The sequence below is a fragment of the Lipotes vexillifer genome, unplaced genomic scaffold (assembly GCF_000442215.2).
Source record: "Lipotes vexillifer unplaced genomic scaffold, Lipotes_vexillifer_v1.1 scaffold376, whole genome shotgun sequence".
In the NCBI taxonomy this organism is placed as follows: Eukaryota; Metazoa; Chordata; class Mammalia; order Artiodactyla; family Lipotidae; genus Lipotes; species Lipotes vexillifer.
The window spans coordinates 1,674,696-1,701,079 of record NW_006785037.1 but is presented as its reverse complement, the minus strand read 5'-3'; the positions used below and the strand labels follow the sequence as shown (position 1 = coordinate 1,701,079).

Sequence of the window (26,384 nt, the reverse complement as noted above, 5' to 3'; positions counted from 1 at the left end):
TTAAGAATTAAAGTCAAAGACACTGAGTAAAGCTGGGAAAAAAACTACTGCTATAGTACATCATCATCTTTCAGAACAAGTGGAAATTATGATTATCAAACTATGATATTTTTAAAATATCTATACTGTAACAATACATATGAACAACTAAGGTGACCAGAATTACATGGAAAAAATAGCCCTCATGTTTTTCATAGATGCTCAACAATTTTTACATCAGTTTCTATTAAAACTCATTAAATCCAACAATTGCAGAGTTTTAATTTATAAATGATCTTTACATTCCAACTCTGTCAAAATATTTTATTAAAGTCACAGGCAACTCTTTCAAAAAAGGAAAAACAAACCTCTGCTAGGCACAGGGTAGAAACCCATCTGCTCAGAGGTGTGAGCTAGATGTAGCAAATTACATCTGCAAGCCTCACTGCAAATGCTCTCTAATGAAATTCAAGATGTTGATTTTGACCCACACACCCTACACAGATTGGATCTGGCTATATTAGCGATCATCTCTCCCTTCCCATGGCAACTGAAATCAGATGACACATTTCAACAAACAGCTCCTCATTTTGAACTTTGAAGTCCAAGTTCAGTATAGAAGGCTCAAATCTATAAAATGAGAACCCTTTTGGTCATCCTATTGATCATCTTTGTAATGCTAAAGGGTTTTTTTCATTTTGTTCATATCATAATGACTAGATCACTGTATTTTGAATCTAAACAACTAGATTCAAAACTTAAGGTTTTAATAGAAATTTAGAACTCCAGAATGATAACCAAGCAACACCAAAGAAAAAGAGCAAGAGAAAAATAACTTCACAGGAGTTATAAATCCAAGTTAAAAAAAATAAAAGATAAAGTTTTAATTGAAACCACGGTCTTCATAACCACCAGGGTCAAATGGTGAAATATCAAAATTTTAACTAAAAATTCAAAGTTGTTTCCTACAGTAGAATACAGACAATGTGTCGTTAAGTTCCAATTTGCTTAAATTATCCTGACTTGGTTTCTGTTGTGTACAACCAAAGGATATCAAGGTATATATACATCTAAATACCATCTCTCTTTTCCGTCTTTCTCAAATATTTTTTTAAAGACACTGGAAATTTGTTATGTCAATTTTTCACTTTCTGTTTAGTCCTTAAGGCACCATCATCTGACCTGCATTAACACTATTCCTCTGAAAGTACTGTGATAAGAGAAACCAATCACCTAAAATTGTCAAATCCCTTTCACACCTTTTAGTCCTCATCTTATTGTGCATCTCTGCTACATTTAAATGACTAGATTGTGTGCCTTCCATGACACTACTGCCTCATGGGTTTTTCTGTACTTATCTTATTCGCAGTTTTCAACATAGATTTTTTTTTTTTTCCTTTTCAGCCAGTGAACATTAGTGTTCCCCCCTTTTTCTATCTGGATTATACTTATTTGTCTCTACATAAGTGATTTCAGGTGATCACATCTTTTTTCATGGTCTTCCCAGCTATCACATTGTGTATCTCTAACAATGATTCCTCTTTTGAGCTCTAGACCCATATATGCAACAGCTTATTAGATATATTTACCTGAATGTCCCACAAACACTCTACAGTATGTGCCAACCTAAATTCATCCTTCCCATCTTCCACACCCAAAACTAAACCTCTTTCTTTATTTGTAATCATAATATTAACCATATAAATGTCTACACACATCCAAGCTAGGAACCATGGAGTTATTCTACACATTTACTTCTCTTTCACTATCTATAACTAATCCAGTCACAAAGTTTTGCCCATTTTTTTGTTAACTATTTCTCTATTCTTTCCCATTTTCTCCATCCCTATCACCACCATTCTGTTTCTGACAGTCATGTTTCCAGACAACTATAATAGCTAGATGCAATACCTAATCTCCTTGCCTCCAATTTTCCTATCTTCCCCTGAGCCCATGCCCTCTCAGACCCCCACCAAATCCATCATCTACAATTATTAAAAAAATTTACTGAACAAAAATGAGTTGAACATAAAACAATAATAGTATTGGAGAAGCAGACTAGAAAGAAGCACAATCAGAAGGTGGTTTAGATTTAGATACATTGCATATCTGGTTGATCATGAATGATTGAAAATATTTATCTACATTCTGAAACCAGCAAAATGACACTGAGAGAGAAAAAAAGCATTATAAATCAAAATGAGGATGAGAACAGGAGAGGACAAAACAGCAGATAAGTAATATCATGAAATTTTTAGACATATAAATATAATAGACAAATAGCAAGTGACTGAGGCCCAGAGAGATAAACCATAAAGGATCAATCTGATCATGACAACCATCCTTCAACAGGTTCCAATACTCAAATATGTTTGAAAAAGAGAATGTGGAATGACACTGAAACCAGGAGGACTAGTTGAAAACTGAAAGTGAACAGACCTCCAGATTCTTTCTCAATCTATGCACAGGTATAAATATAAAGAGTAAACTACTTTTTACATGTATGCATTAAAGGGTTATACTCAAATATTTTTTACAAACAACATTTAAAATGAAGAAAAAATATATACTTATGGTCTTTCATAAGTTAATATCTACAGTTTTTTTAATGCCTGAGGAAGTTTTAAATATCTTGAAATAATCTCCTTTCCTCAAGGTAGGTTTGGCCAATGAGAATAACCAGGAGGTTAAAAAACTGAAACCTAAAGTAAAATTTAGGTTTCAATGTTGATTATATAAGTCACTCTATAGTCTCCTAGGGAGTATGAAAAATAGACTTTAGAAGTTTCTATTTGATTCTAGTCCTCTCCATCTGGTATATGATATTTTTAAAAGTTGAAAATAAACTAAGATTCTAACTCAGTTCTGGAAAAAAAATCAGAGAATATAATAACATCTTATGCTTTAAAGATGGAGACTTCTGCAGTTCTTAAGACATTCATAATATATTGGAAAAACAAGATAAGAATAAAACAATTTATCAAATGAAAAGGACAAACAGTTGAAGTTGGCAGGAGTGCTGCAGGAGTAAGAGGGATTTGAAATGAGTATTGAAGAGATAACAAATAGTACGGTAGTACACATCAGCCCTTTCATAAAATCCATTAAGGGGGGGCTATCATATTGTCATAACATCTTTAACCTCACTGGGGGATTCTATTTCCAGAAACAATGGTAGATTTCATTCCTTGAATGACCCTTGCACTAAAAACAAATGAAAATGATGAATGTATTTATAAAATGTAACACATACTATGATTAAAACTTATATTTGTTTACACACACAAACATGCGCATGCACACACACAATATCTCCTTAAAATCATTAATGAGTTTCTCCAAAAAGTAAAGATTATTAATGCCAGGGAATGAGAGAAGCCAGAAACTCAGAGGTAAACAAAACAAATCCCTTGAGGCATTTCAAAACTGGTGAAATTGAACATCCTTGTTCACAAGTAAGGCTGATTAAAGAATTAGACAATAATATAAAATAAATGATTCATGTATCAAGAAACACAAGGAAGCCTTGAAAATTATGAATAAAAAGGAGTTTTAAAAATCAATCAAGGGCTTCCCTGGTGGCGTAGTGGTTGCAAGTCCGCCTGCCGATGCAGGGGACGCAGGCTCGTGCCCCGGTCTGGGAAGATCCCACATGCTGCAGAGTGGCTGGGCCCGTGAGCCATGGCCGCTGAACCTGTGCGTCCGGAGCCTGTGCTCCGCAACGGGAGAGGCCACAACAGTGAGAGGCCCGCGTACCGCAAAAAAGAAAAAAAAACAATCAATCAAAATGAAAAGAATATCATAAGTAAACATTTAAATTTAATAAAGTGCTACAAAGTTCAAAAACGGGTAAATTAATTTATGGTTTTAGAGGTCAAGATGCAGTTTGAATCTGAAGAAAGAGAGGCTCGCAAGGAACTAGAGAAGATCTCCTGGGTGCTGGTAATATTTTTGATCTTGATTCAGATGTAGGCAACAGGGGTAGGTTTATTATAAAATGTATCAAGCTGTGAACTAAATTGAGCAGTTTTCTATATGATATATTTGAATTATATAAAGGTTTATTCAAAAAATTCAATGAATAACTGTTTAACAGCATATTAGACCCAGCTTTAAAAAATTAAAGAAATGGAGGATCAGATTAAAGAAATTACTGAGAATGCAGGTCAGCAAGTCAAAGAAAAGTAATACAAAACTACAAAGAAGAGACAAGAATAATACAGTAAAAATGTGAAAAATTCTAAAATATATGTAAGAAAGAATAAGGCACAGGCAATATCTGAAGAGATTATGCCAGAAAACTTGCAGAACTCATAAAAAACACCGACACTAAAACTTTAAAACACAAAGATTTAAAAAATTCTGAAAGCTGCCAGAGAGGAAGGACAAAATACCTTCAAAGAAACACAGACTGCAAGTGGACATTGCAGATAAATATTTTCATTGTCAATAGGACAATGAAAAGCAAGAGTCAGCACAATGGAATTTTTAATGGGTCAGACAAAAATAACTACCAACAAAGAAATTATATATCCAACAATATATCTTTCAAAAAGGAGGGCAAAATAAAGACATTTTCAAACAAACAAAATTAAGTTTGCTAACAACATATCATCACTAAAAGGCAAAAGGAAAATGGTCTGAGATAGAATAAAGGACTGAATTGTAAGAAGGAATGTCTAGTAAGGCACTAGTATAGGAGTCCACAAACATGGCCCATGACCAAATCTGACTATCAGATTTTGTAAATAAAGTTTCAAAGAAACAGTCATGTCAGTTCATCGACATATTGCCTACGGCTGCTTCTGCACTCCAAAGCAGAGTTGAGTAGTTGCAACAAGACCACATAACTGGTAAAACTGAAAATATTTACTATCTGGCTCCTTACTAAATAAATTTTCCAAACACTGCCCTGATTATATATATGCAATAAATATAAGCAATTATTTTTTTAAGTGATAAACCATTAATCCAGAGAGGATGATTGAATTAAAGTATTTTAAGACCTGTGTGTTGTTCAGGAGCAGAGTAAATAACTTGATTTAATGCATAATTTAATAAATTAAATATGCAGCTTAATATTTCTAGGACCAGAGTTGACTTTGAGGAAAGGGTGTTAATTTCTAAGATTGAAAGAAAAACAGTTAAGGAATAATTTCCAATATAGCAGGAGAAAAAAGGAATTAAAATAACATATATTACAGTATAAAGGAAAAAAACTGTTATTTAAACAACTAAATAAATTCAAACAAGATAGTGAACAAATAACAGGAGAAATGGAGGATGGGAGAAATGGGAGAAAATATTTGCAAATCACATACCTAATAAGGGTCTAATATCAGAATATATAAAGAACTCGTACAACTCAACAATAAAGAGACAAATAACCCAACTAAAAAGTGGGCAAAGGATTTGAAAAGGGACTTCCCTGGTTGTCCAGTGGGTAAGACTCCGTGCTCCCAATGCAGGGGGCCCGGGTTTGATCCCTGGTCGGGGAACTAGATCCTGCATACATGCTGCAACTAAGAAGTCCACATGCCACAACTAAGAGTTCACATGCTGCCACTAAAGAGTCTGCATGCCTCAAGTAAGAAGCCTGCATGCCGCAACTGAAAATCCCGCATGCCACAACGAAGATCCCACGTGCCGCAACTAAGACCCAGTGCAGCCAAAATAAATTTTAAAATATTTAAAAAAAAGAAAGGATTTGAATAGAAGAAGAAAATACAGAACAAGATCTACAAACGGCCACTGAGCACATGAAAAGATGCTCAAAATCATTAGACATTACGGAAATGAAAATCAACACCACTAGATACCACTTCCCACCCACTGAGAAGGCTAGAACCAATAAGACAATAACAAGACAACAATAATAAGTGGTGACACAGATATGGATAAATTAATATTGTAAATCAACTATACTTCCACATAAAAATATGTGACTAAATTACCGAGCCGATATCCCTGTGCCATGCGGCTGCTTCCCACTAGCTATCTACCTTACGTTTGTTAGTGTATATATGTCCATGCCTCTCTCTCTCACCCTGTCACAGCTCACCCTTCCCCCTCCCCATATCCTCAAGTCCGTTCTCCAGTAGGTCTGTGTCTTTATTCCTGTCTTACCCCTAGGTTCTTCATGTGGGATTGTAAAATGGCACAGATATTTTGAAAAACAGTCTGTCAATTCCTCAAAAGCTAAGCAGAGTTACCAAATGACCCAATAATTCTACTATATATATCTAATAGAAATTAAAACATATGTCCAGGGCTTCCCTGGTGGCACAGTGGTTGAGAGTCCGCCTGCCGATGCAGGGGACACGGGTTCATGCCCCAGTCTGGGAAGATCCCACATGCCGCGGAGTGGCTGGGCCCGTGAGCTATGGCCGCTGGGCCAGCGTGTCCGGAGCCTGTGCTCTGCAATGGGAGAGGCCACAGCAGTGAGAGGCCCGCGTACCGCAAAAAAAAAAAAAAAAAAAAAAAAAATATGTCCATGCAAAACAGTATACAAGAATGATCATAGTAGCATTATTCATAATAGCCAAAAAGTGGAAACAACCCAAATATCCATCAAGTAATCAATGAATAAATAAAATGTGGTATATCCATAAAATGAATTATTATTCAACCATAAAAAGGAACGAAGACATACATACTATAACAATGGTTCTATGAAAGAAGTGAAAGATGGCTTCTTTCACTTACCACTTATAATGGTAAGTGAAAGAAGCCAGTCACAAAAGACCACAGATTTTGTTATTTCATTCATATGAAATGTCTAGAAGAAGCAAATTCATAGGGATAGAAAGACAAGTGGTTCGTAGGGTCTGGGGGGAAGGGAGAAAGAGGAGTAGGTGCTAATGATATACCAATTCTTTTTAGGGTGATAAAACTATTCTAAAATTTTATAGTGATGGTTGCATAAAAACTGTAAATACACTAAAAATCATCTAACTGTATACTTCAAATGGAAGAATTTTACAATACGTGAATTTTATCAATGAGTTTTCAAGGTACAAATCATTTTAATCTTACAAAAATTATTCCAGAGTTAAAATTTTAAAAAAAAGGAGGAAGCACTCCCAGCTCACTTTATGAGCTTTATGAGCTCACTTCACTCTAGCATATCTTTGATATGACATGTAATAGCTATTGTGATAATAAGGAATTCCCTATAACCGAAAACAAATAACAAAGAATGGCTATGTCCAATATGCTAGAGAAATTATCAAGTCAAAGAGCACTTAAGAAGTACTCTAAAGATGTTCCTTCTAACTCTCACAATTCTATGATTTTATGATAATGGCATTCATATCATTAAGTACCAACATTAATTTCTGCCAGTAAAATCATGCTTACTTTTGATAAACCTATGAAAACTAGATTTCAATGGAAATTTCAATAGAGAAAAGGAGAGAGAAATCGACATTAAGTCAAAATCAAAAATTGCAGACTGTACCTGCTTTTCAATAACAGTACTGTGGTAATCTGAATGATATCAGGATTCAGACACTTACATCCTAATAATATGAACAAGCTGTTGACCTATTTAGCACTGTCAAAAAATCTGAGGCTTGTTATTAAAATATAGATTCACATTATTTACTTTGTGACTCAAAACTTCTCCAGGTTCACACAGTTTGAAATGAATACATCAAAGTTCAAAAGGGTATGAACCTACAACTGAAAACACTGCAACATCAGAAATCAAGTATTTACTGAAGAAAGATCCATGGCTCCAATCATCACACAATTATCTACTTTATTTAAATAAATGAGTAATCTAGAAATATAGCATGCTTGCTGTAAATAATGTATTCATTTGATTATGTATTTATGATGCATCCATTCATAAGTCAAGTGGCTTAAATTAAAATCATTTAAATTAAAATTAAATTAAAACCTACTTATAATTCTTAGTTCAGCCTAATGCAAACATCTGAAACCAACATCCTTCTCAAGTTAATTTTATCTATGTTTAGCATTTCAGTGATTATACTGTATTCTATATGATCTTTTGTAGATAGTCTCCATATATACATACATATATATATATATATATATATATAGTCTCCATATATATAAAAGGTGTGGCTATCAATAAACATCATCACTTAGTTCATTCACTTTGTATATCTCTCTTTGTAGATCCACTTTGTAGATCACTTAGTTCATTTCCATGCAGTTCTTTCAATGAGAAGACTGATTCAGAAATGTACTGGCATTAAAAAAAAAGCAGTAAAACTAAAAATATCAGTATAAAATATAATAACCATAGTAAAATAACCATAGGAAGACTTTTTAAAAAAAGTACCTTCTTCAAGGATGGGTCGTGGGATGACAAAAGGAATCTCCTGGAGAGGTTCCATATACTTGTGGCCAGCACTAACAATCTTTATTTGAGGCAAACAGAGGACAAGTGTTCCTGGCATGCTGGTTTGTCCATGGTACCAACTTCTTACTGTTCCAGGAATGTCACCAGATACAATTGTACTTGGGGAAGGCAAGCTATCACTTGGGATGAACACACAACAAGATTGTACTTCAAGCTAGAAAAGAAAAGCAAAATCAAAATATTTGGATCAGACTAAATTTGAGAGTAAATGTATCCTCAAACATCTAATATCTTTACCAGAATACACAGGCAAGCCAAAAAAAAGAAAATGCCCCATACTTATGTCTTTATGAGTTACTTTCACTAAAGAATACAACAAACACTTGAAAAGGTATTGTTTCTTGCTATAAATTTGATCAAAAGAGCACAGTGACATGAAATGAAAACATATCTGCCTTTCCACAGTTCTTTCCAAGAAACATGATTGAGTTAGAAAATGTGCTGGCAAAAAAAGGTGAGAAAATCCTCCTTTTTTTGCAGTTCATTACATTTTGTTAACACCAGCTAAGGCCTTAGAAGGGACTAGCATTTTATTGCTCTTACTTTAAAAAATAAAAAACCACAAACAGCTATATCTATGTGAATTTTTCCTTTACTTCACATACTGAAATTTAAGAAAAGAATATTTTAAATGTCCAGATTACATCTCTAGACAAACATTAAAGGAGAACATGTTTATAACATATAGTAATGAAAAAAATTCAGGAGACTTAAAAATCAGAGTGTTATTCCTTAGTTTTATCATACTTCAACTTATTACCTAAATTATGATTTCAAGTGAAATTTTTATGTTCCCCTATGCCCAGTGTAGTTACTTAGGTTGCCAGGCCCTAACAGAGTTAAAGTAAGACTAAGCAAGACCAAATAAAAAACTGAATACATCATGAGTTTTTAATTCAAAAGCAATGTAAGTTAAAGCCTATTAGTCTTAGGTGACTCTCGTACAAGGTAATATTCTGTACCTAGTTAGTAAACTGCCCAAACAGCCTACCATACTTAAATTATTTTTAAGAAAATACAAAATATAACCTTTAATTTTCTATAAAATATTTGGCATACAAAGGTATTATCTAATAAAAACTAAAATTTGTTTGCTTGAAAAATCTTTGGATAGTCTAGCAACTTAAAGTAACGAAGAGATCATATTTTATAAAAGATAACTAAGAATAAAGTAATAACCGTCTCTTGGGGTTAATATATTCCTTAGTGAGAGCATGATATGTAACAGGTCTGGAATTCCTTGATATGATAAATAATTTGCCAGTCTTACAAATTAAGTACACTTACTCATCTTCCCTTCAATATTTCTGTGCATGGACAAACTGATGAACTCAGTGAAGAGAAATATAAGTAAAATTTTGCAAAAAAATAAGTACGTTGGTTCATGAAGTATGAGATTTTTCAGTTTTAGAATTTTATCTTGTAGCTTAAATTAAGCATGTATATGGTTAAGCAGTTCATTGTTGATTTAAGATCACAACATTTTTAACTTCTGAAATAGAAGTGTATATTGTCTCAGATGTTATTACATTTATGTTTTAAAATATACAACTGCATTACTGATGTTAAAGTGCACAAGCTAAAGTGGCACATTGACAGCATATTCTTCTATATTAATTATGGTTTTAAGGTCAAACAATGAAGGGTCAGTGTTTAACACTTTATGCTAGATTTTTTAAAAATATTTATTTATTTATTTATTTAATTTATTTGGCTGTGCCGGGTCTTAGTTGCAGCATGCGGGATCTTCATTGCAGCATGTGATATCTTTTAGTTGCAGCATACGAATTCTTGGTTGCGGCACGTGAGATCTAGTTCCCTGACCAGCAATCAAACCTGGGCCCCTTGCATTGGGAGTACGGAGGCTTAGCCACTGGACCACCAGGGAAGTCCCTGTGTTAGATATTGATGCTATGTTGAAAAATGCTTCCAACAATGTGAGATAATTAGTTTAATATGCCGCCATACACAGATTTATACATAGATGTCCTGAGAAACAAATTTAAGTTGTGCCAAAATTTCCAAAATCACAATATATTCCAAATTTCCACTAATTTGGAAATAAATTATTTAATCAAATTAAAACAACCTGAGCAATGCATACAGAATCGACAGTATGTTAGCCTGACATACATTAACAAGTGTAAAAAATAAACTTTCTAAAAAATGATGTATATTGTGGGGATTCTTTTAATGATAAGAACTAAAACATATACATAATCCAAATTGTTCAAACTTATTATAATGTTGCATCTATTATGTATACTAAAGCTATCACATAAATCTTTTTACACTTTTAAAATAACTGTTAAACTGTATGTCTAAAATTGTGGTTTTAATGTAAAATGTTGAGTGATTTATATAAGTGAATATAAATCTGCAGCAGTAAATTCTGTATTAATGTAAGGATCTGACAATCCAAGGGAAAGAAAATGAAGTAATCTGCCAGTAAGAAGTCCTCAAACCGGGGGTCAGATCATGTTCATGGAAACCATCTGGTTGGGACCCTCTGAGCCACACCAAACACAAATGATCTTTTAAAAAAATATCCTATTCATTAATGCATCACAGCTGCACTGAGTGTTACTTCATTTTTCCATGGCAACATCCTTTTTGTTTCAAGGATCTTATTTCAGTTTTGGTAGCAACATATTCTTTTGCCAATATTGAACACATTCATGTGTTAAAGTGAAGGGATTATTACAAATTCTTGAAGTAGAACCACCTCTATTTTGATTCCTATTAGGTCAAGGGCTACATATCTAAGTATCATACGCTGAGGATAAACCAATAAAGTAGAAATTATTCGGTATTATTCTAATAAATGAAATGATTGTCATGCGTTTTTTCTTAAGTTCCAAGTTCCGTTTTTTCTGAAGTTTCAAGTGCTGTTTGAAAAGATATATGCCATTTGTACCCCCATCCTCCGTAAGTAAGGTTTGATAAACTTTGATTTTTCTAATTTGTGTGCTCTATAACTGTGACCATAACTGAGTTAAAAAGAAGAGACTAAGACAGGTTTCATTTATACATTAACCTAATAAGCATTTTAATTAGCCCACTATCCATTATACAGAATAACTTTATATAAATGCTTTAAAATGTCACACCATATTTTCTGCCCTTTTAAATAATGCTCCTATTTCCCAAATAACATGTTTTCCTTTCTTCAAAACTTGAAACTTGGACTTCCCTCGTGGCACAGTGGTTAAGAATCCGCCTGCCAATGCAGGGGACATAGGTTCGATCTCTGGTCCGGGAAGATACCACATGCTGCAGAGCAACTAAGCCCGTGTGCCACAACTACTGAGCCTGCGCTCTAGAGCCCGCGAGCCACAACTACTGAGCCCGCATGCCACAACTACTGAAGCCCACGCGCCTAGAGCCCATGCTCCACAACAAGAGAAGCCACTGCAATGAGAAGTCCTCACACCGCAACAAAGAGTAGCCCCCGCTCACCGCAAGTAGAGAAAGCCCGCACACAGCAATGAAGACCCAACACAGCCAAAAATAAATAAATAAATAAATAAATTTACAAAAAAACAAACCTTGAAACTTTAGTGATAATTATAGTTAGAAAATTTCTACAGAATGAAATGTTCTCTGCATGAATGTATTTTACTCCTCAGGAAACAGTTTCAAATAAAAAATAAAAGTGAAGAAACATTGCAGGTTGTATTTTCATTCACTTTTTCTTTCTTTTATTCATGCATTCTTTAACATCCACCATTAACTGAGCTGGAAGTCAGGAAAACAGAGACAAAAGACATAGTCCTAGCATTTAAGAAACCTGAAACAAGAGGATTTTAAAATACTAATAGCCTTACATAATTTTCACTAGAGCATAATAAAATCTATAATGTCAGACACTGCTTATTTTGTTCATGCTATAGTCTCAGTACATAGTACAGTGCCTAGCATATACTAGGTATTAAATAATTGTTAAATAAGTGAACACAATTATTTTTATTAGCACCAGATATTGATGTTAATTAAAATAATTGTTTAATGCATGTTGTTCATCATTTCATTTCACAGAGACACCTAGTAATTAATAAAATTGACTTGTCAGCCAGATCGGTTCATCTCCAACTGTGGAACCTTTGACAAGTTATTTAGTCTTTCCGTGACTTCAGAATCTTCATCTGTAAAGGGGGGAACTCAGCTTTGATATAAAGATGTAACATATTAACTGCCACCTAAGTGTTCACTAAATAAACAAAGTCAATGAACATACACTAAATATCTACTATACACTAGATCCATATATTAGTTCTCATGGATTTATAAAAGATGTTCACAATACTTTATTTTAAAATGCTGTTGCTTATGGTTTAGCTATTTATGCATACAGAGGCCAACAAAATAAGTAGTATTATATTTGCACTATGAAACATAAATAAGCTACAGCCCAAATTGTTTTCTTATTCTATAAATTCTCAATACATTATGAAAATATTTGGGATATTTTCCCATTTCGTAGAAATATAAATATACACAATTTAGGGCATTAGTTAAAAACCTCAAAAGGGCACCTTGTCTTCTTTTCCACAGTGAGTGTTACAAATCTCCACACTTTTCCCATAGATACTTGTCAAGGGAAGACATGAAAAAAATCCTAGATTTGTATTCCAGACTTCCTCTTCCTAACAAACTACCATGCAACTGCTGTCACTTTCTCAATGCCTATAAATAAAAATATAGCCCTGTGTGCAAATTTTAAGTATTAAATATAAATAATTACTTTCATAATTAATGTGATTGACAACTGAGATGTCTAGCCTAAAACGTCTTATCTCATCCTGGAGATAAGCCAGGAAGTTCACTGGACTTGAGAACATTAAGTGTATCGTGCAATATGATTACTGCATCACTGGTCATACGCTATATATAACTTTCTGGGAGAAAAAATTCAATTGTAGCTTAACTGGCTTATGGTGCTTAAGCAACTTTGACACTCTCACCAAAATCTCACAGAACGTGGAAAGTCATTTCCTAAAAGGAATAAAAGGTTATTAGCAAAAAGAAGGAGATCAGGATGCTTTGTATGGAAAATAAAGTGTCCATTTTACACTATACTGTCCACAGTCAGAAGACTACAAAAAACACCCAGGAAATGCCATAGGACGGCAACACGATCTTCAATGCAAAAGACAAAAAGACTTGAGTTTGGCCAAAACCAGGGTAATGTTCTCCTTTATTAGTGAATTCTAGGCCAGAGTACTTCTATTTTGTCAACCGCTTGCCATTGCCAATTATGTTGTTCTGGAATAAAAAATGTAATAGATAGGAACTTTGCTGATGAGCAGATGGAGAAAAATTATTAAAAAAATGAGCTTATACTAATCTATGGTGAAAAGGCCCCGCCCAAACCAAATTCATATTAAAAAATTGTTCAACACTACATTCAGCACTATAAAACAATCCAATTACAGTTAAGTTATGCAAGTTCCTTTTCCCATTGAAAAACAAATAGGTTATCACAAATATTGTTGATGTCTTAATGCAATGTACGTCTTTCTAAAATAAGTAAAAAAGTTCATGGGCTTAGCAAATATCAACTTTGGCTCCAAAATCAACTTTCCAGAAACTCTGATTCCAAACACATTTACTTGCTCAAACTTCCATTAAAAGAATAATCCTTCAATGGCTTTAAGTTATGATGTTTTGTTTAATCTGATGACAACTTCAGGGTTTTCTTTTTTATATTTTGGCTCATAAAATGTCTTGGACAATGGACACAACTTTTTAAAAAACTCAGTTTTAGGGCCTAGATTTTGATCATTGAATCAGAATCTAGTTTTATTCCTGAACTTTTTCAGAATATATTAACATTTGGAAATGTCTAAATATATAGTATGTATAATACAGGCCTGGGACTAGGAGTGAGGCAAGCAAGGTGCCTTGATCATTTTAAAAATAATCTATACAAATATACATCATTTAGTACTCCCATAATTAAACGTTAATTTATACACAATAAGCTTAGTCAACTGAGGAACATCAGACTAAACTGTACTCTTAAAAAAATGGTTAAGGTAAATGTTACATGTGTATTTAGCCAAAATAAAAAAAAAAAGAGGAACATCAGTATCTTTACTTATAACTAATCCATAATGACATATAAGATTTTCATTGTTCGTGATAAAGCTAATGAAGGCACTGCATCATTACAAAACAAGCAAAAGAACCAAAAGAATTACATAAGAACGTTAGAATTGGAAATACCTTAAACGCTACTTAATCTAGCCATTTCATATTACAGATAAGCAAAGTTAAGCCCAGAGTTAACATCCAGAATCTGATAGTGCTGAACAATGGCTCCTTGAAATTCTATACATCCTTGGCTTCCTTGAACTCTCTGACCTTTCCTTCTACATTTCTGATCATTCCTTTAGGGTTCCCTTCAATGAAACTTTCTCTTATACTGACTACTTTAGAAATGGTATCTGCTTGGCCCACTGCTCTTTCAACTTAACATACTTTTTTGAATTCTCCTAGTTTTAACCATCTGTAGATGATTTCCAAAATAATATTTCTTCCTTAAGCTCCAGATATGAATATTCAGTCTAAGAGATACCTGGATATCTCACAGGCATTTCAAATACATGTATAAATTCAAACTCCCAATTTGCTGCTAACCTTGAAAAGCTGCTCCTCCTATCATGTATTGGTATCACTATCTACCCAGATCAGAACCTGGAATGCCAGTTAGACTCCCTCCACTCTCTTATTCTCCAAATTCATAAGTCACTAGGTTCTGGTGACTTTACCTTAAGTCTCCCAGGGTTTGCTGTCTAACTTTCCCTATCATCTAGTGTTTTGAAACCATTGTTTAATATACTTTATCCATTTTTTGGTTGTTTCAGGCAGCAAGATAAATCTGGGCCCTGTTACTTCATCCTGGGCAGAGGAGGATGTTCTCCAGAATATCTTATGTTGTGGAATATTCATGTGTTTACTTATTGGCTTACAAATATCATAACGATCTCATACCGCTTGGAATCTTAAAAAGAGCATTCTATAATGTATTACTAGGCAACTAGCTGTTTTAAAAAATAAACAAGTTTATACTAGGGTACTAAAAGGTTAAGATGCTTATGATCATTAAGTAAATACTTATATTCCAACAGAAATTTTTGGGAAATACAATGTTTAACAGAAAGGATATAAGAAATTTCATAAAGTGAAGTAGGACATATTAAAGAGCAATAGGGCCTTGGAGCCAATCCTCAAATTATATTCCACCTCTTCATCGACTCCAGAGCTACATTTCTGAGGAAAGTACAAGATAATTAATATTAAAAAGACACATAAAGTCCAAGAGATCTGTTACAGTCCCACTACAGTGGAACTTCTATTTCTATATATATATATTGCATATACATACTTCATACATATGAAGTGAAGACTATATAAGGTTATTTTGGTATCAAAGCATTTTCCCTAGAATAGAAGAGGAAAACTGAGCAAGAAAAGAAAGGAGCTGTGTTGCCAGGAAAAGAAAGCTGTAGATGAGAGTCAAAAGAAAGCAAATTTTTGTAGTAGGATAGACATCTAAATTTAAGAGATATGTCCATGAAAATCTATTACACACTAAATGTCTCAGAAAAGACACAAAGAAAACATACCTTTCCTACCACAGTTTTTGGTCCCAGTTTAATGAAATCAAAATACAACTAACTTCTGAATACAACTGGCTTAAAGTACAGTGCTAACAAAAAACATGCTATGTAAGGTAAAGTGCTAGAAAGAGATCTAATAATATTTGGATTATTCCTTTCTTCTATGAAATATTATTTGTGTCAAACTATAATTTAGAACCTCAGATTGAACTATAATCAGATAAGTTCACTGTTACTTATTTATATAATAATTATAGTAGAAATATGTGCTCAAAGTAGTTACTCGTCTTCTTAACTTACTAATCACTTTAGCATTTACATTTATTGACTACTAAATACACCATAGATTACTCTCTCTAGAAGATTACAAAATAATACATAACAAGATGATGGGTATTACTCATCAGGGGAAAAACATTTATTGTATTGGTGATTTAAATAGTAGAAACAGAATGTGTTAAAACAGTGAAATTAGAGGACCACGTAAAGGTTAGTAAGGCATTATGTAGAAACACGGGAAATAAGAAAGACTTCTTAAGTTTATTATTTTATGACCACAGACTAGAGTAAACTAAGAATGCAGACTGAGGTTGACCAAATTGAGAAAAAGAATAAAACTGAGATACAGTTGCCCATGTACCATCCTCATTCCCATCAGTAATATATGTCCCTTGAGATTAAAGATCTTATCATAAGAGAAGCTACATATAATTAAGTGAATAAATATAAATAGTTACCAGGAGCAAAACCACACATGGTCTAGTTAGCTCTATCATGTGGCATGGGTAAATGCTTGTACTAGGACTGAGTGATATACAATGAAAGACATCATAAGGAGATAGTCTTTATTATAGATTAAAGAAAGTAACATTGAATATAAATGTTCAGCAAATATCTTATGAGCACTGTCTGTTTTCTGCTTCTACAATCAATCTCAAACAATGTAAAGGCACTAAATGTTTCCTGCATTCATGTTGTCTCACCTTCCTATCTCATGCCACCAATGCATCAAAGGAACCTCTAGAGGAGGAACACAGGTAAGTCAACACAAGGAGTTATTAGAATAATATTAATAGCAAAGGCCTCATGCTGGCAGAGATTGGTAAGATATAGCTGATGTCTGTGAAAAAGTCATGTTTCCTGCAAGTTAAGAGTTAAAACAACAACAAAAGAATGACAAAAACACTTTCTCTCTCCCCCCTCTTCTCTTAATTTGATAAAAGCAGCATGCTAAGAGAGGCTGTAAAAGATTGCCAAAACCCAGGTTACTGGCTCTTGTATTAAACAGTATTTCAAATACAGATGACCCTTGAACAAAACAAGGATTAGGGTCACTGAACCCTTGCAGCAGAAAATCCAGATATAACTTTACAGTCCACCCTTTGTATTCACTGTTCTGAATCCATTGGTTCAACCAACCACGGACCATGTAGTACTGAAGTATTGAAAAAAATCCACATACAAGTGGACCTGCACTGTTCAAACCCATGTTGTTCAAGGATCAACTGTAATCATATTTACCTGATATTAGGGAACTGGAGATGTTTTTAGATATATTTCTAAAAAGTGATTTAATAAGGTTTCGTTGTAGTAATCAGACTATATTATAGCTATGCATAGGTGTTTGTATCACTTTTCTATACTGCATAGCAAATTACCACAAATGTAGCAGCTAAAAACAGCACATATTTATTATCTTGCAGTTTAGGTGGGTGAAGCATCCTGGTTTAATTTAATAGATCATCTACCTTGGTCTTTCTTGTTCATAAGGTGGAAGCAACATTCTTTTGCAATTTTCTACATCTTAAATAGAAATGGAAGGCCCCAGTACTTAGATATTACTGTCTGGTACACATAAAATTCTACAAAGATGCCTCTGTTATCAGTCTTTCATATCTTATTTCAAAGAGGAAAAAAATCTATACAAAAACTGAGCAACTGCTGAGTTACCCTTACCTAATTCCTATGAAATGAGATAAGCATTTAATTGTGTATTTTCATCAGTTAAAACATGATCTGGAAGAAGTGTAATTCAGTAAGATTAAATTATGTGTACTTAACAGTGAAAATAAGTGAGAAGAAAATTTAATAACAATAAAATAGATAGTTACAATTATCATTTTCATATTTGGTTTATAATTAGGTAGGAATAATAATTAGATAACCCTTTTATTTTAATTCCAACTAAGTTTTTTATTTCAGTACTGAGACAAGAATGTTATTGGTATATCGACCATTTAAAATATTTCAAATAGTGCTTAAAAGAAGCAAAAAGTAAAACGAATTATTTAATTCAAATAACATTTCAAAATTTGTATAATTTTATAACTTTATCAGGAAAAGCATATGTGTTTCATATCATTTTATTAATAATATGCAAAGTGCACCAATAGTTTTTATTTAAATTATGAAATGAGACGGTATACATGAGTGTCACCAGTGAGAAAACTTTACCAATATTAAAGGTTCTAAAAATTAAAAAGAATCATAAAAATTAAAACCATGATATTTCTAACTTTCATTTTACCTGCAGTGTGAGACCCTTTACTGCATTCCATACTACTCCAATAAACTCCTTCATTCTTTCTTCAGGACTTCTACAGCCTTCTGCTATATTCAGCATGGCTTTCACAGGAACTGACAATGGTCTGGATTCTAAGAATAAGAATAGCTAGAGTTATTTAACATAAATGTACCTTATAGTTTCACATAAACATACAGAAAATACTTCCAATATTATTTCTTTCCTTGTTTAAAATTAAAACTTCTATATGAGATTATAAAATATCATATTAGATCATTTTATCTTAAAGAATTACTGATTTTTACAATTATTCAAAACCAAGCAAACCTAATCTGTTAAAACTCAAGAGAGTGTTGATGACTTGTCAGGGATTGATGATTGGGAGGTAGGTTTGTGGAGCAATGGTAATGTTCTCTTTTTTTAATACATGGATGTGTTTACATTATGAAAATTTATTAAATGGTAACCTAACAATCTGTTTGTTTCTCAGCATGAAGTTAATACATCAATAAAAATCTTACTTGATGAGAAAGAAAATTCAACTACAAAGCACTTGCTTCATCCAAAGTTGATACAAAATGTATCTTCCCCTATGTGAACTGTCTTGATAACAAAAGCTTACTCATAGTATCTCTCAATTTTTTTTCTTTTTTTCTTTATTTTTTGATGGTAAGCAAAAGCAGCATTGAACACATAAAAGGCAGATATATGTTAAGAAAAATTTTGTTCATCTAAAATAAAGAACTTAGAGAACTCTGACAATTTTTATAATGTAAATTTCAGAAATTAAATAATTATTTATAACAATATATTATATCTGGACAGATCCATATGTATTTATATATTTTAAGTTAATGCAAACATATAATTTATAGGTGCTATTTTAAATACCATAAAATAAATAAATCAGATCTTGCTTTTCAAGACTTTTACTAAGTTAAGTTTAATGATCATAGGACGGTCTCCAAAGTAACTGCTACCATATCACCACTATGAGAATGACAATTGCTGTATCTAGGCACACTTTCCCTCTCCTCTCAATTTGGGTCACATATTTGCAGATTTACAATATCTTAACGGCATGGAGCATAAACCTTTTATTCTCATAATCCCACAGTCTACCACATTATACATATTAGAAATTCAAAAATTGTTTGTTTAAAAGAAACAAAAACAGTTTGAGAGAGACCCATAGAGCTGGAAGCAGAGCATTCAAGGCAGATGGAACAACAATGTGAAGGCCCAGGATGGGAGTGTACTTAGGATTTTCAAGCAACAGTATAAAAGCAAGGATAGCTAGAACAGAGTAAGAGAGAAGTGGGAGACAAGGTCAGAGCTATCAACAGAGACCAAATCATACAGGGCTTACACAGGCCATGGTAAGGAGGCTGGGTTTTACTTCGAGGGAGCCAGGATATGAAAATGTATTCTAAATACATTCATGAAATTTATGGACATTATTTTGAGAGAACTTCTCTAGCTACTGTGCAGAAAACTGTCTACATAGATCAAGTATCAAAACAGGAAGACAAGTTATGAGAGATGGTAGTAGCAATGGAGGTAGGAAGAAATAGTTTTCCTGTATCCATTTCCAAGATACAGCCAACACAATTTACTGATGGACTAGAAGTTCAGTAAGAGAGAAAAGCAAAACAAGGATGCCTCCAAGGTTTTACATCTGATCAAATGGAAGAATGGAGCTGTACGGGGAGGAGAATCAAGAGGAAAAGAAATTTAGTTTTAGAACCGTCAGGTTGAGATTCTCACTACATGTTCAGATGAAGATATCCAAGTAGCATATGGATAAACAACAACAAAAATGGAAAAGAATATGAACAGATAATTCATAGAAAAATATAATTTGGCCAATAAACTTATTAAGAGATGCTCAACTTTACTAACAATGAAATAAAAATTAAGGCAACAATCAGATATCCTTTTCAACTGTCATTTGGCAAACATTTTAAAGAGTTAATTCGTATTTTTAAAAATCCAACATTATCTAAGCTCCTTGTTAGAATGTTCTGTATACAGGGAATATAAATAAGTATAGTCCATAGACTGGAATTACAAGACAGGACATTTTGTATTTATCAAAATTTAAACATGCAAGTTTTTTTCTAAAAAATAATCTCATTTCTAAGACCCTATGCTACAGAAATACTAAAACATATGAGACATGCATACCAACAATTTATAAAACTGTTTAGTATCAGCAGTATTATTTGAAATAGCGAAACAGAGGGAGGGAGGGAGGGAGGGGTAAGGGGAGAAAGAAAGTGCTAAGCAACTTATCTGTCCATCAAAAAAGAAACGGTTAAATTAACTTTGGAATACCTGTCATAAGGATGGTAATTCAATCATTTAAAAATGAGGAACAGTTAAACATATGACAGAAATCATATTTTTGATACCTTATGAAGTGAAAAAGATATATATATATGTGTAGTATAATCCAAATATGTTTTTAAAACAGTATGTGAGTTTAAGCATGTATTTGTCTATCTCATACATAGAAAAAGTTATAGAAGGGTAAAATACAAACCCTTGACAGAGGTTACCTCTGAGGACAGTAAAATGGAATTGATGAGGGGTAAGGGGGAGGAAGTGTTTAACTTTTTACTGTATATTTCAGAATTAATGTTTTACAACAATGAATTACCTATTATAATTTTTTAAATAAAACACACCTTAATTTACTTTCCATTTACTTGGACTTCATTGTTATTCTTTTATATTTTAGCAGTTATGAGAAGAAAATGGCTACATAAACTCATTACAGAACTCTGCCAATTTAAATAACTTAAATGTAGACCAACCACATAAAAGCCTTCAGACAGCTGTTTAGAGAAGCTTTATTCATAATCGCCAAAACTTGGAAGCAACCAAGATGTCCTTCAGTAGGTGAACTGCTAGAAAAAATGTGGTACACCTAGAAAATGGAGTACTACACATCACTTAATAGAAATGAGCCATAAAAACACATGGAGGAAAGTTAAATGCATATTACTAAGTGAAAGAAGCCCATCTGAAAAGGCTGCATACTGTATGATTCCAAATATATGACATTCTGGAAAAGGCAGAACTATGGAGACAATAGTTAGGAAGGAGAGAGGAGCAACAGGCAGAGCACAGAGAATTCTTAGGGCAGTGAAACTACTCTGTATGTCACTATAACAGAGGGTACATGTTATTATACGTTTGTCCAAACTGAAGGAACGTATAACACCATGAGTGAACCCTAATGAAAACTATGGACTTTGGGTGATAATGATGTATCAACATAAATTCATCCATTATAACCATGTACCACCTTGGTGGGGGATTTTGATAATGAGGGTGACTATGCATGTGTAGGGGCAGGGGATATGTGAGAAATCTCTGAACCTTCCCCTCAATTTAAATGTGAGTCTAAAACTGCTCTAGAAAATAAATTCTATAAATATATATTCTTTAAATGCAGACAAATTTTTTTGGTTTTTTTTGGTTGTGTTGGGTCTTCATTGCAGCACGCGGGGTCTTCGTTGAGGCATGAGTGCTTCTCTCTAGTTGTGGCATCAGGGTTTTCTCTCTCTAGTTGTGGCGCGTGGGGTCCAGAGAGTGTGAGCTCTGTAGTTTTCGGCACGTGGGATCTTCGCTGAGGCGCACGATCTCAGTAGCTGCAGGGTGCCGGCTTAGTTGCCTGCGGCATGTGGGATCTTAGTTCTCTGACCAGGGATCAAACCCACATCCCCTACACTGGAAGGCGGATTCTTTACCACTGGACCACCAGGGGAGTCCCAAGACCAAATTTTAAAACTCTTTGAAACCATGGATACCAAAGGTTTCCACAAAAGCTGCTTATGGTCAAATTTTAAAATCCACTGATACAGAATATTAGTGTTGTATTAATAATGTTATCACAGTCTGAAAATAAATCCATCTAATAAATGATAATATTATCAAGCAGATGGGGCACCATTACCTGATTGCTAAGTAATATTTCAAGTCACTATTAACCAAAAAAGCCACACGTTTATTGTAAATGCTGAATTTGCTGACAGAATGATTTAAGAAGTTAAAGGAGGTGCTGAAATCTATATGTGGCTTAAAAGTGCTTTCCAAAAAGCTATGAAAAACACAATCAGCTTAAAATTCTCATTAAATAGCATGATCTGGCTATTAGAAGTGTAAAAGCACACTATTTTGGATATACTAATTTTCTTTTTTTTAAAACATCTTTATTGGAGTATAATTGCTTTACAATGGTGTGTTAGTTTCTGCTTTATTACAAAGTGAATCAGCTATACATATATATATATCCCCATATTTCCTCCCTCTTGCGTCTCCCTCCTACCCTCCCTATCCCACCCCTCTAGGTGGTCACAAAGCATGGAGCTAATCTCCCTGTGCTATGTGGCTGCTTCCCACTAGCTATCTACCTTACATTTGGTAGTGTATATATGTCCATGCCACTCTCTCACTTCATCTCAGCTTACCTTTCCCCCTCCCCATGTCCTCAAGCCCATTCTCTGCATCTGCATCTTTATTCCTGTCCTGCCCCTAGGTTCTTCAGAACCATTTTTTTTTTCTTAGATTCCTGGATATACTAATTTTCAATCCATCATATTATCTAAAAGACAATGGGAAGACAAGTTTGTTTTTAAAAAAGAGACAAATTTCTTTTCTGTAATCGTGTATATTTTACAGGTAGCACATGTATACTCTATAAAACTGCCAATCTTGAGCCATACTTTATTTAACCGAAACTTCTGTAACATCTACTACATGCCAGGGACTGCTATAAGCGCTTTACAAATATTCATCAATTTAAACCTCATAACAACTCCATGAGGAAGACACTATTATTTACTCTTATTATCACCATTTTCAGATAAGGAAACTGACCACAGAGAGGTTAAGTAACCTATCCTAAGTCACCCAGCTGATAAGCGGCAAAGCTGGAATAAGAAACTAGGCAGTCTAACTCCAAAGTCCAGGCTTTTTAACTACTATGCTATGATGCCTCTTCTGTTTTTTCATACCTTGTGCAATGGCTTCCATTTCTACCAAATACATGATAAATGTATATTTCTACTAAGGATCTTGGTACTGCAAATAGTTCATAAAATATATTTGTTCATTCTCACTGGAGCTATATAAACCCTACATTTAAGATTGTAGTCTGATATCCATTACACTTCTTGTTTTCAACAATAAATAAGGTAATTTTGAGACCCAGACTTTACTGGTTACCATAATCACTTCTTAGGCATGTATCATCCAACTTGGTACAATATTATTCCTTCATTTTTATGCCATGCAAAAAGTACCACACTTAAAGTCAACTTATGGTTTCAGCTGTGCCAGTTGCCATATGGCTTTGGGAAAGCAATTTAATCTAAGTGTCAGAAGTTAATAATAATTATATCCAATGTCAAGAATACTGTTCACGTTAAATGTTGTAATGTATATTAAAAAGTTCATTAAAGTACTTTAAATACAGAGAATAATGATTAAACATTAATTGATTATAAGATATAGAAGAGAACTTGAAGCTTACCAGATTTGAAACAAAATGACTCCTTTTCTATCACAATCAACCTGCTGTTTTAGTTCTACCTTAAATGCCATTTCCTGAGAAATGGTCACTGAATTCCCCAAATTAGATTTGGCCCTTCCTCTATAATCTCATAATTTCCCAAAGTACTTAGCACAGAACTAAGAACACTGAAAGAACTCAAAGTTATACTTACTGATTATCTGACTAAAGATAAAAATTTACCTCAATATCTCAGGTTGTACCTGGACTATTATCATAGTTAAACATTTTTAAATATACGTAAATTTCTGATGTAGCAGGAACACCCTGAAAGACTATGTGTACCAATTTGAAGTGTACCACAAGCTGCTACCTTCTCCCAAATATTCAATAAATATCCCTGGGAAATCTGGGAACAGATTTGAAAAGTTACAGGACATCAATTTAAATCAATTAAAGGACAGAAGGTAAATAATGTTAAGGAACGTGATTATTAAGCCCCTAAATAAAAATAACAAAAGAAAAACAATTTATTCATTCATGCAACAATTATTTACTGTTTGCCCAATGCCAGAAAGAGCTGTTAGATTCTGGGAATACAAAAGTATATTAGTCAAATACAGCCCTTGACATACACTCTGGATGAAGAGACAGAAGAAAAAGGGAAAACTATGATAAACATTATGAGGACAGAAAAGAGGTGCTATGGTAGGGTATCTTTGAGGAGTGGCACAGACCTATTTTAGAAAGACTGAAAAGGAAAGCTTCCTTTACTGAGAGGATAACATTTAAATAAAAACTCAGAGTATGAAAAGTACATAGTTATGAAAACAGCAATGGAAACAGAACAGAATATGCAAAAGATCCCAGGCAAGAAAAAGCATGCAGTGTTTGAAGGAATGAAGGAGGATCAATGTAACAAAAATGACAAAAGATGGAATGGAAGAACCCAACAGAGACTAGGTCAGGTCAAACTATATAAGCCTTGGTAAGGAGTTTGGATTTTATCTTAAGTGCAATAGGAAGTCACAAAAGCATTTCAAATAGGGAATAAAATGATCCAATTTAGATTTTTAATAAGATGACTCTTGCTGTCATCTAAACAATTAATGATGAGATAATCTGGAAACATACCAGTGAGACTAATTAGCACACCCTCACTTTACTGCATATAAGTAATTATATGGTTCTGACTAGGGAAGCAACATACAAACAGACTGAAACAAAGAGACTATAACTTGGAGGCAGAACAGACAGGAGGAGACACTAAGGATGAGTCCTGAGCAACATGGTCAATAGTGGTAGGGGAAGGTACAGAGTTGTACAGATTTGATGCATGTTAGGTTTTAGGGGCCTGTAAGATACACAGAGATGTCTAAGCAACTGAATGTGAGACACCTTTAAAAAAAGAAGAAAAGAAGAAGAAAAAAAAAAGACTGGTATAATAAAGCAAGCCAGTTAAAACAGATGTAAAATAGATCATCAGTGTGAAATAAATGTTATTATGTAGGCATGAATGGAAATACTGGGTTTTAAGGCAGGTTTAAGATGATTAAGATCAAATAAAGAAAAAATAAAATTACACTGTAGTGTCAAAAACTAATAGATAAAATAAGCTTCACCTTGCTTGAACCCTATAGCTTTCCTTTTAAAATGCAAACATAAAAAATGTCTTCTTTACGTTTTATCTGAATTGTATTTTACTACTTTTTAGAACTTTCACATATCTTACTTTATTTAAGTCTTATAACAAGACTTAAATCTGTGAGATAGTTGGGTATACTTATTACCATTTTATAAATGAATAAAAAATGTGGCTGTCTGAGGTTAGCTTGAAAAGGGAGAGGAACTGGGTCAAAAACTGGTTTTTCTGGTCACTAATCTACTGGTTTTTCTACTATACCTTCCTAATTCTCGATCTATATTTTACACTGATCATGATTTTTGGCAACTCTAGTTGGCAATATAAAATTAAATAGCATGAAGAAAAAGTGACCTTTACATAGTAATTCTATTTTTAAATTTGTGGAGTTTGGATAATATATAAACCTTTAAGCAACTTGCCATAGAAACTGCAATAATGCCCGAGACTTTTCATCAAAATACAAACTACATTTGATACTATCACTCCTGAAAGCCCCTTGGGAAATAATGGCTTTTGGATTCTGCAAGTCAGCGTGACATGGCATGCAAAATTGCATCTCATGCCGAGCCAACCAGGAAAATATATGTCATCACTATGTGACATTCAGAATTTCATCTGGAAACTATAATCTTGTTCTGACTGCAAAAAGGGAGCAGGGAGGCGGGCGGGGGGGGGGGGGAAACGGAAATAAAAAA

The 26,384-nt window shown here is 33.6% G+C and overlaps 1 protein-coding gene across 3 annotated transcripts in view; it reads right to left on the bottom strand.

Moving 5' to 3' along the window:
- VPS13B (vacuolar protein sorting 13 homolog B) overlaps positions 1–26,384 on the bottom strand; it is an 804,491-nt gene that overhangs the window by 432,840 nt on the left and 345,267 nt on the right. For all 3 annotated transcript variants that reach the window (XM_007457167.1, XM_007457166.1, XM_007457168.1), the window contains exons 22-23: positions 18,527–18,654; positions 8,294–8,528 (exon numbers count right to left, since the gene is read on the bottom strand). In XM_007457167.1, coding sequence (XP_007457229.1) covers positions 8,294–8,528; positions 18,527–18,654 — 363 coding nt within the window. The remainder of the gene's footprint in view (positions 1–8,293; positions 8,529–18,526; positions 18,655–26,384) is intronic.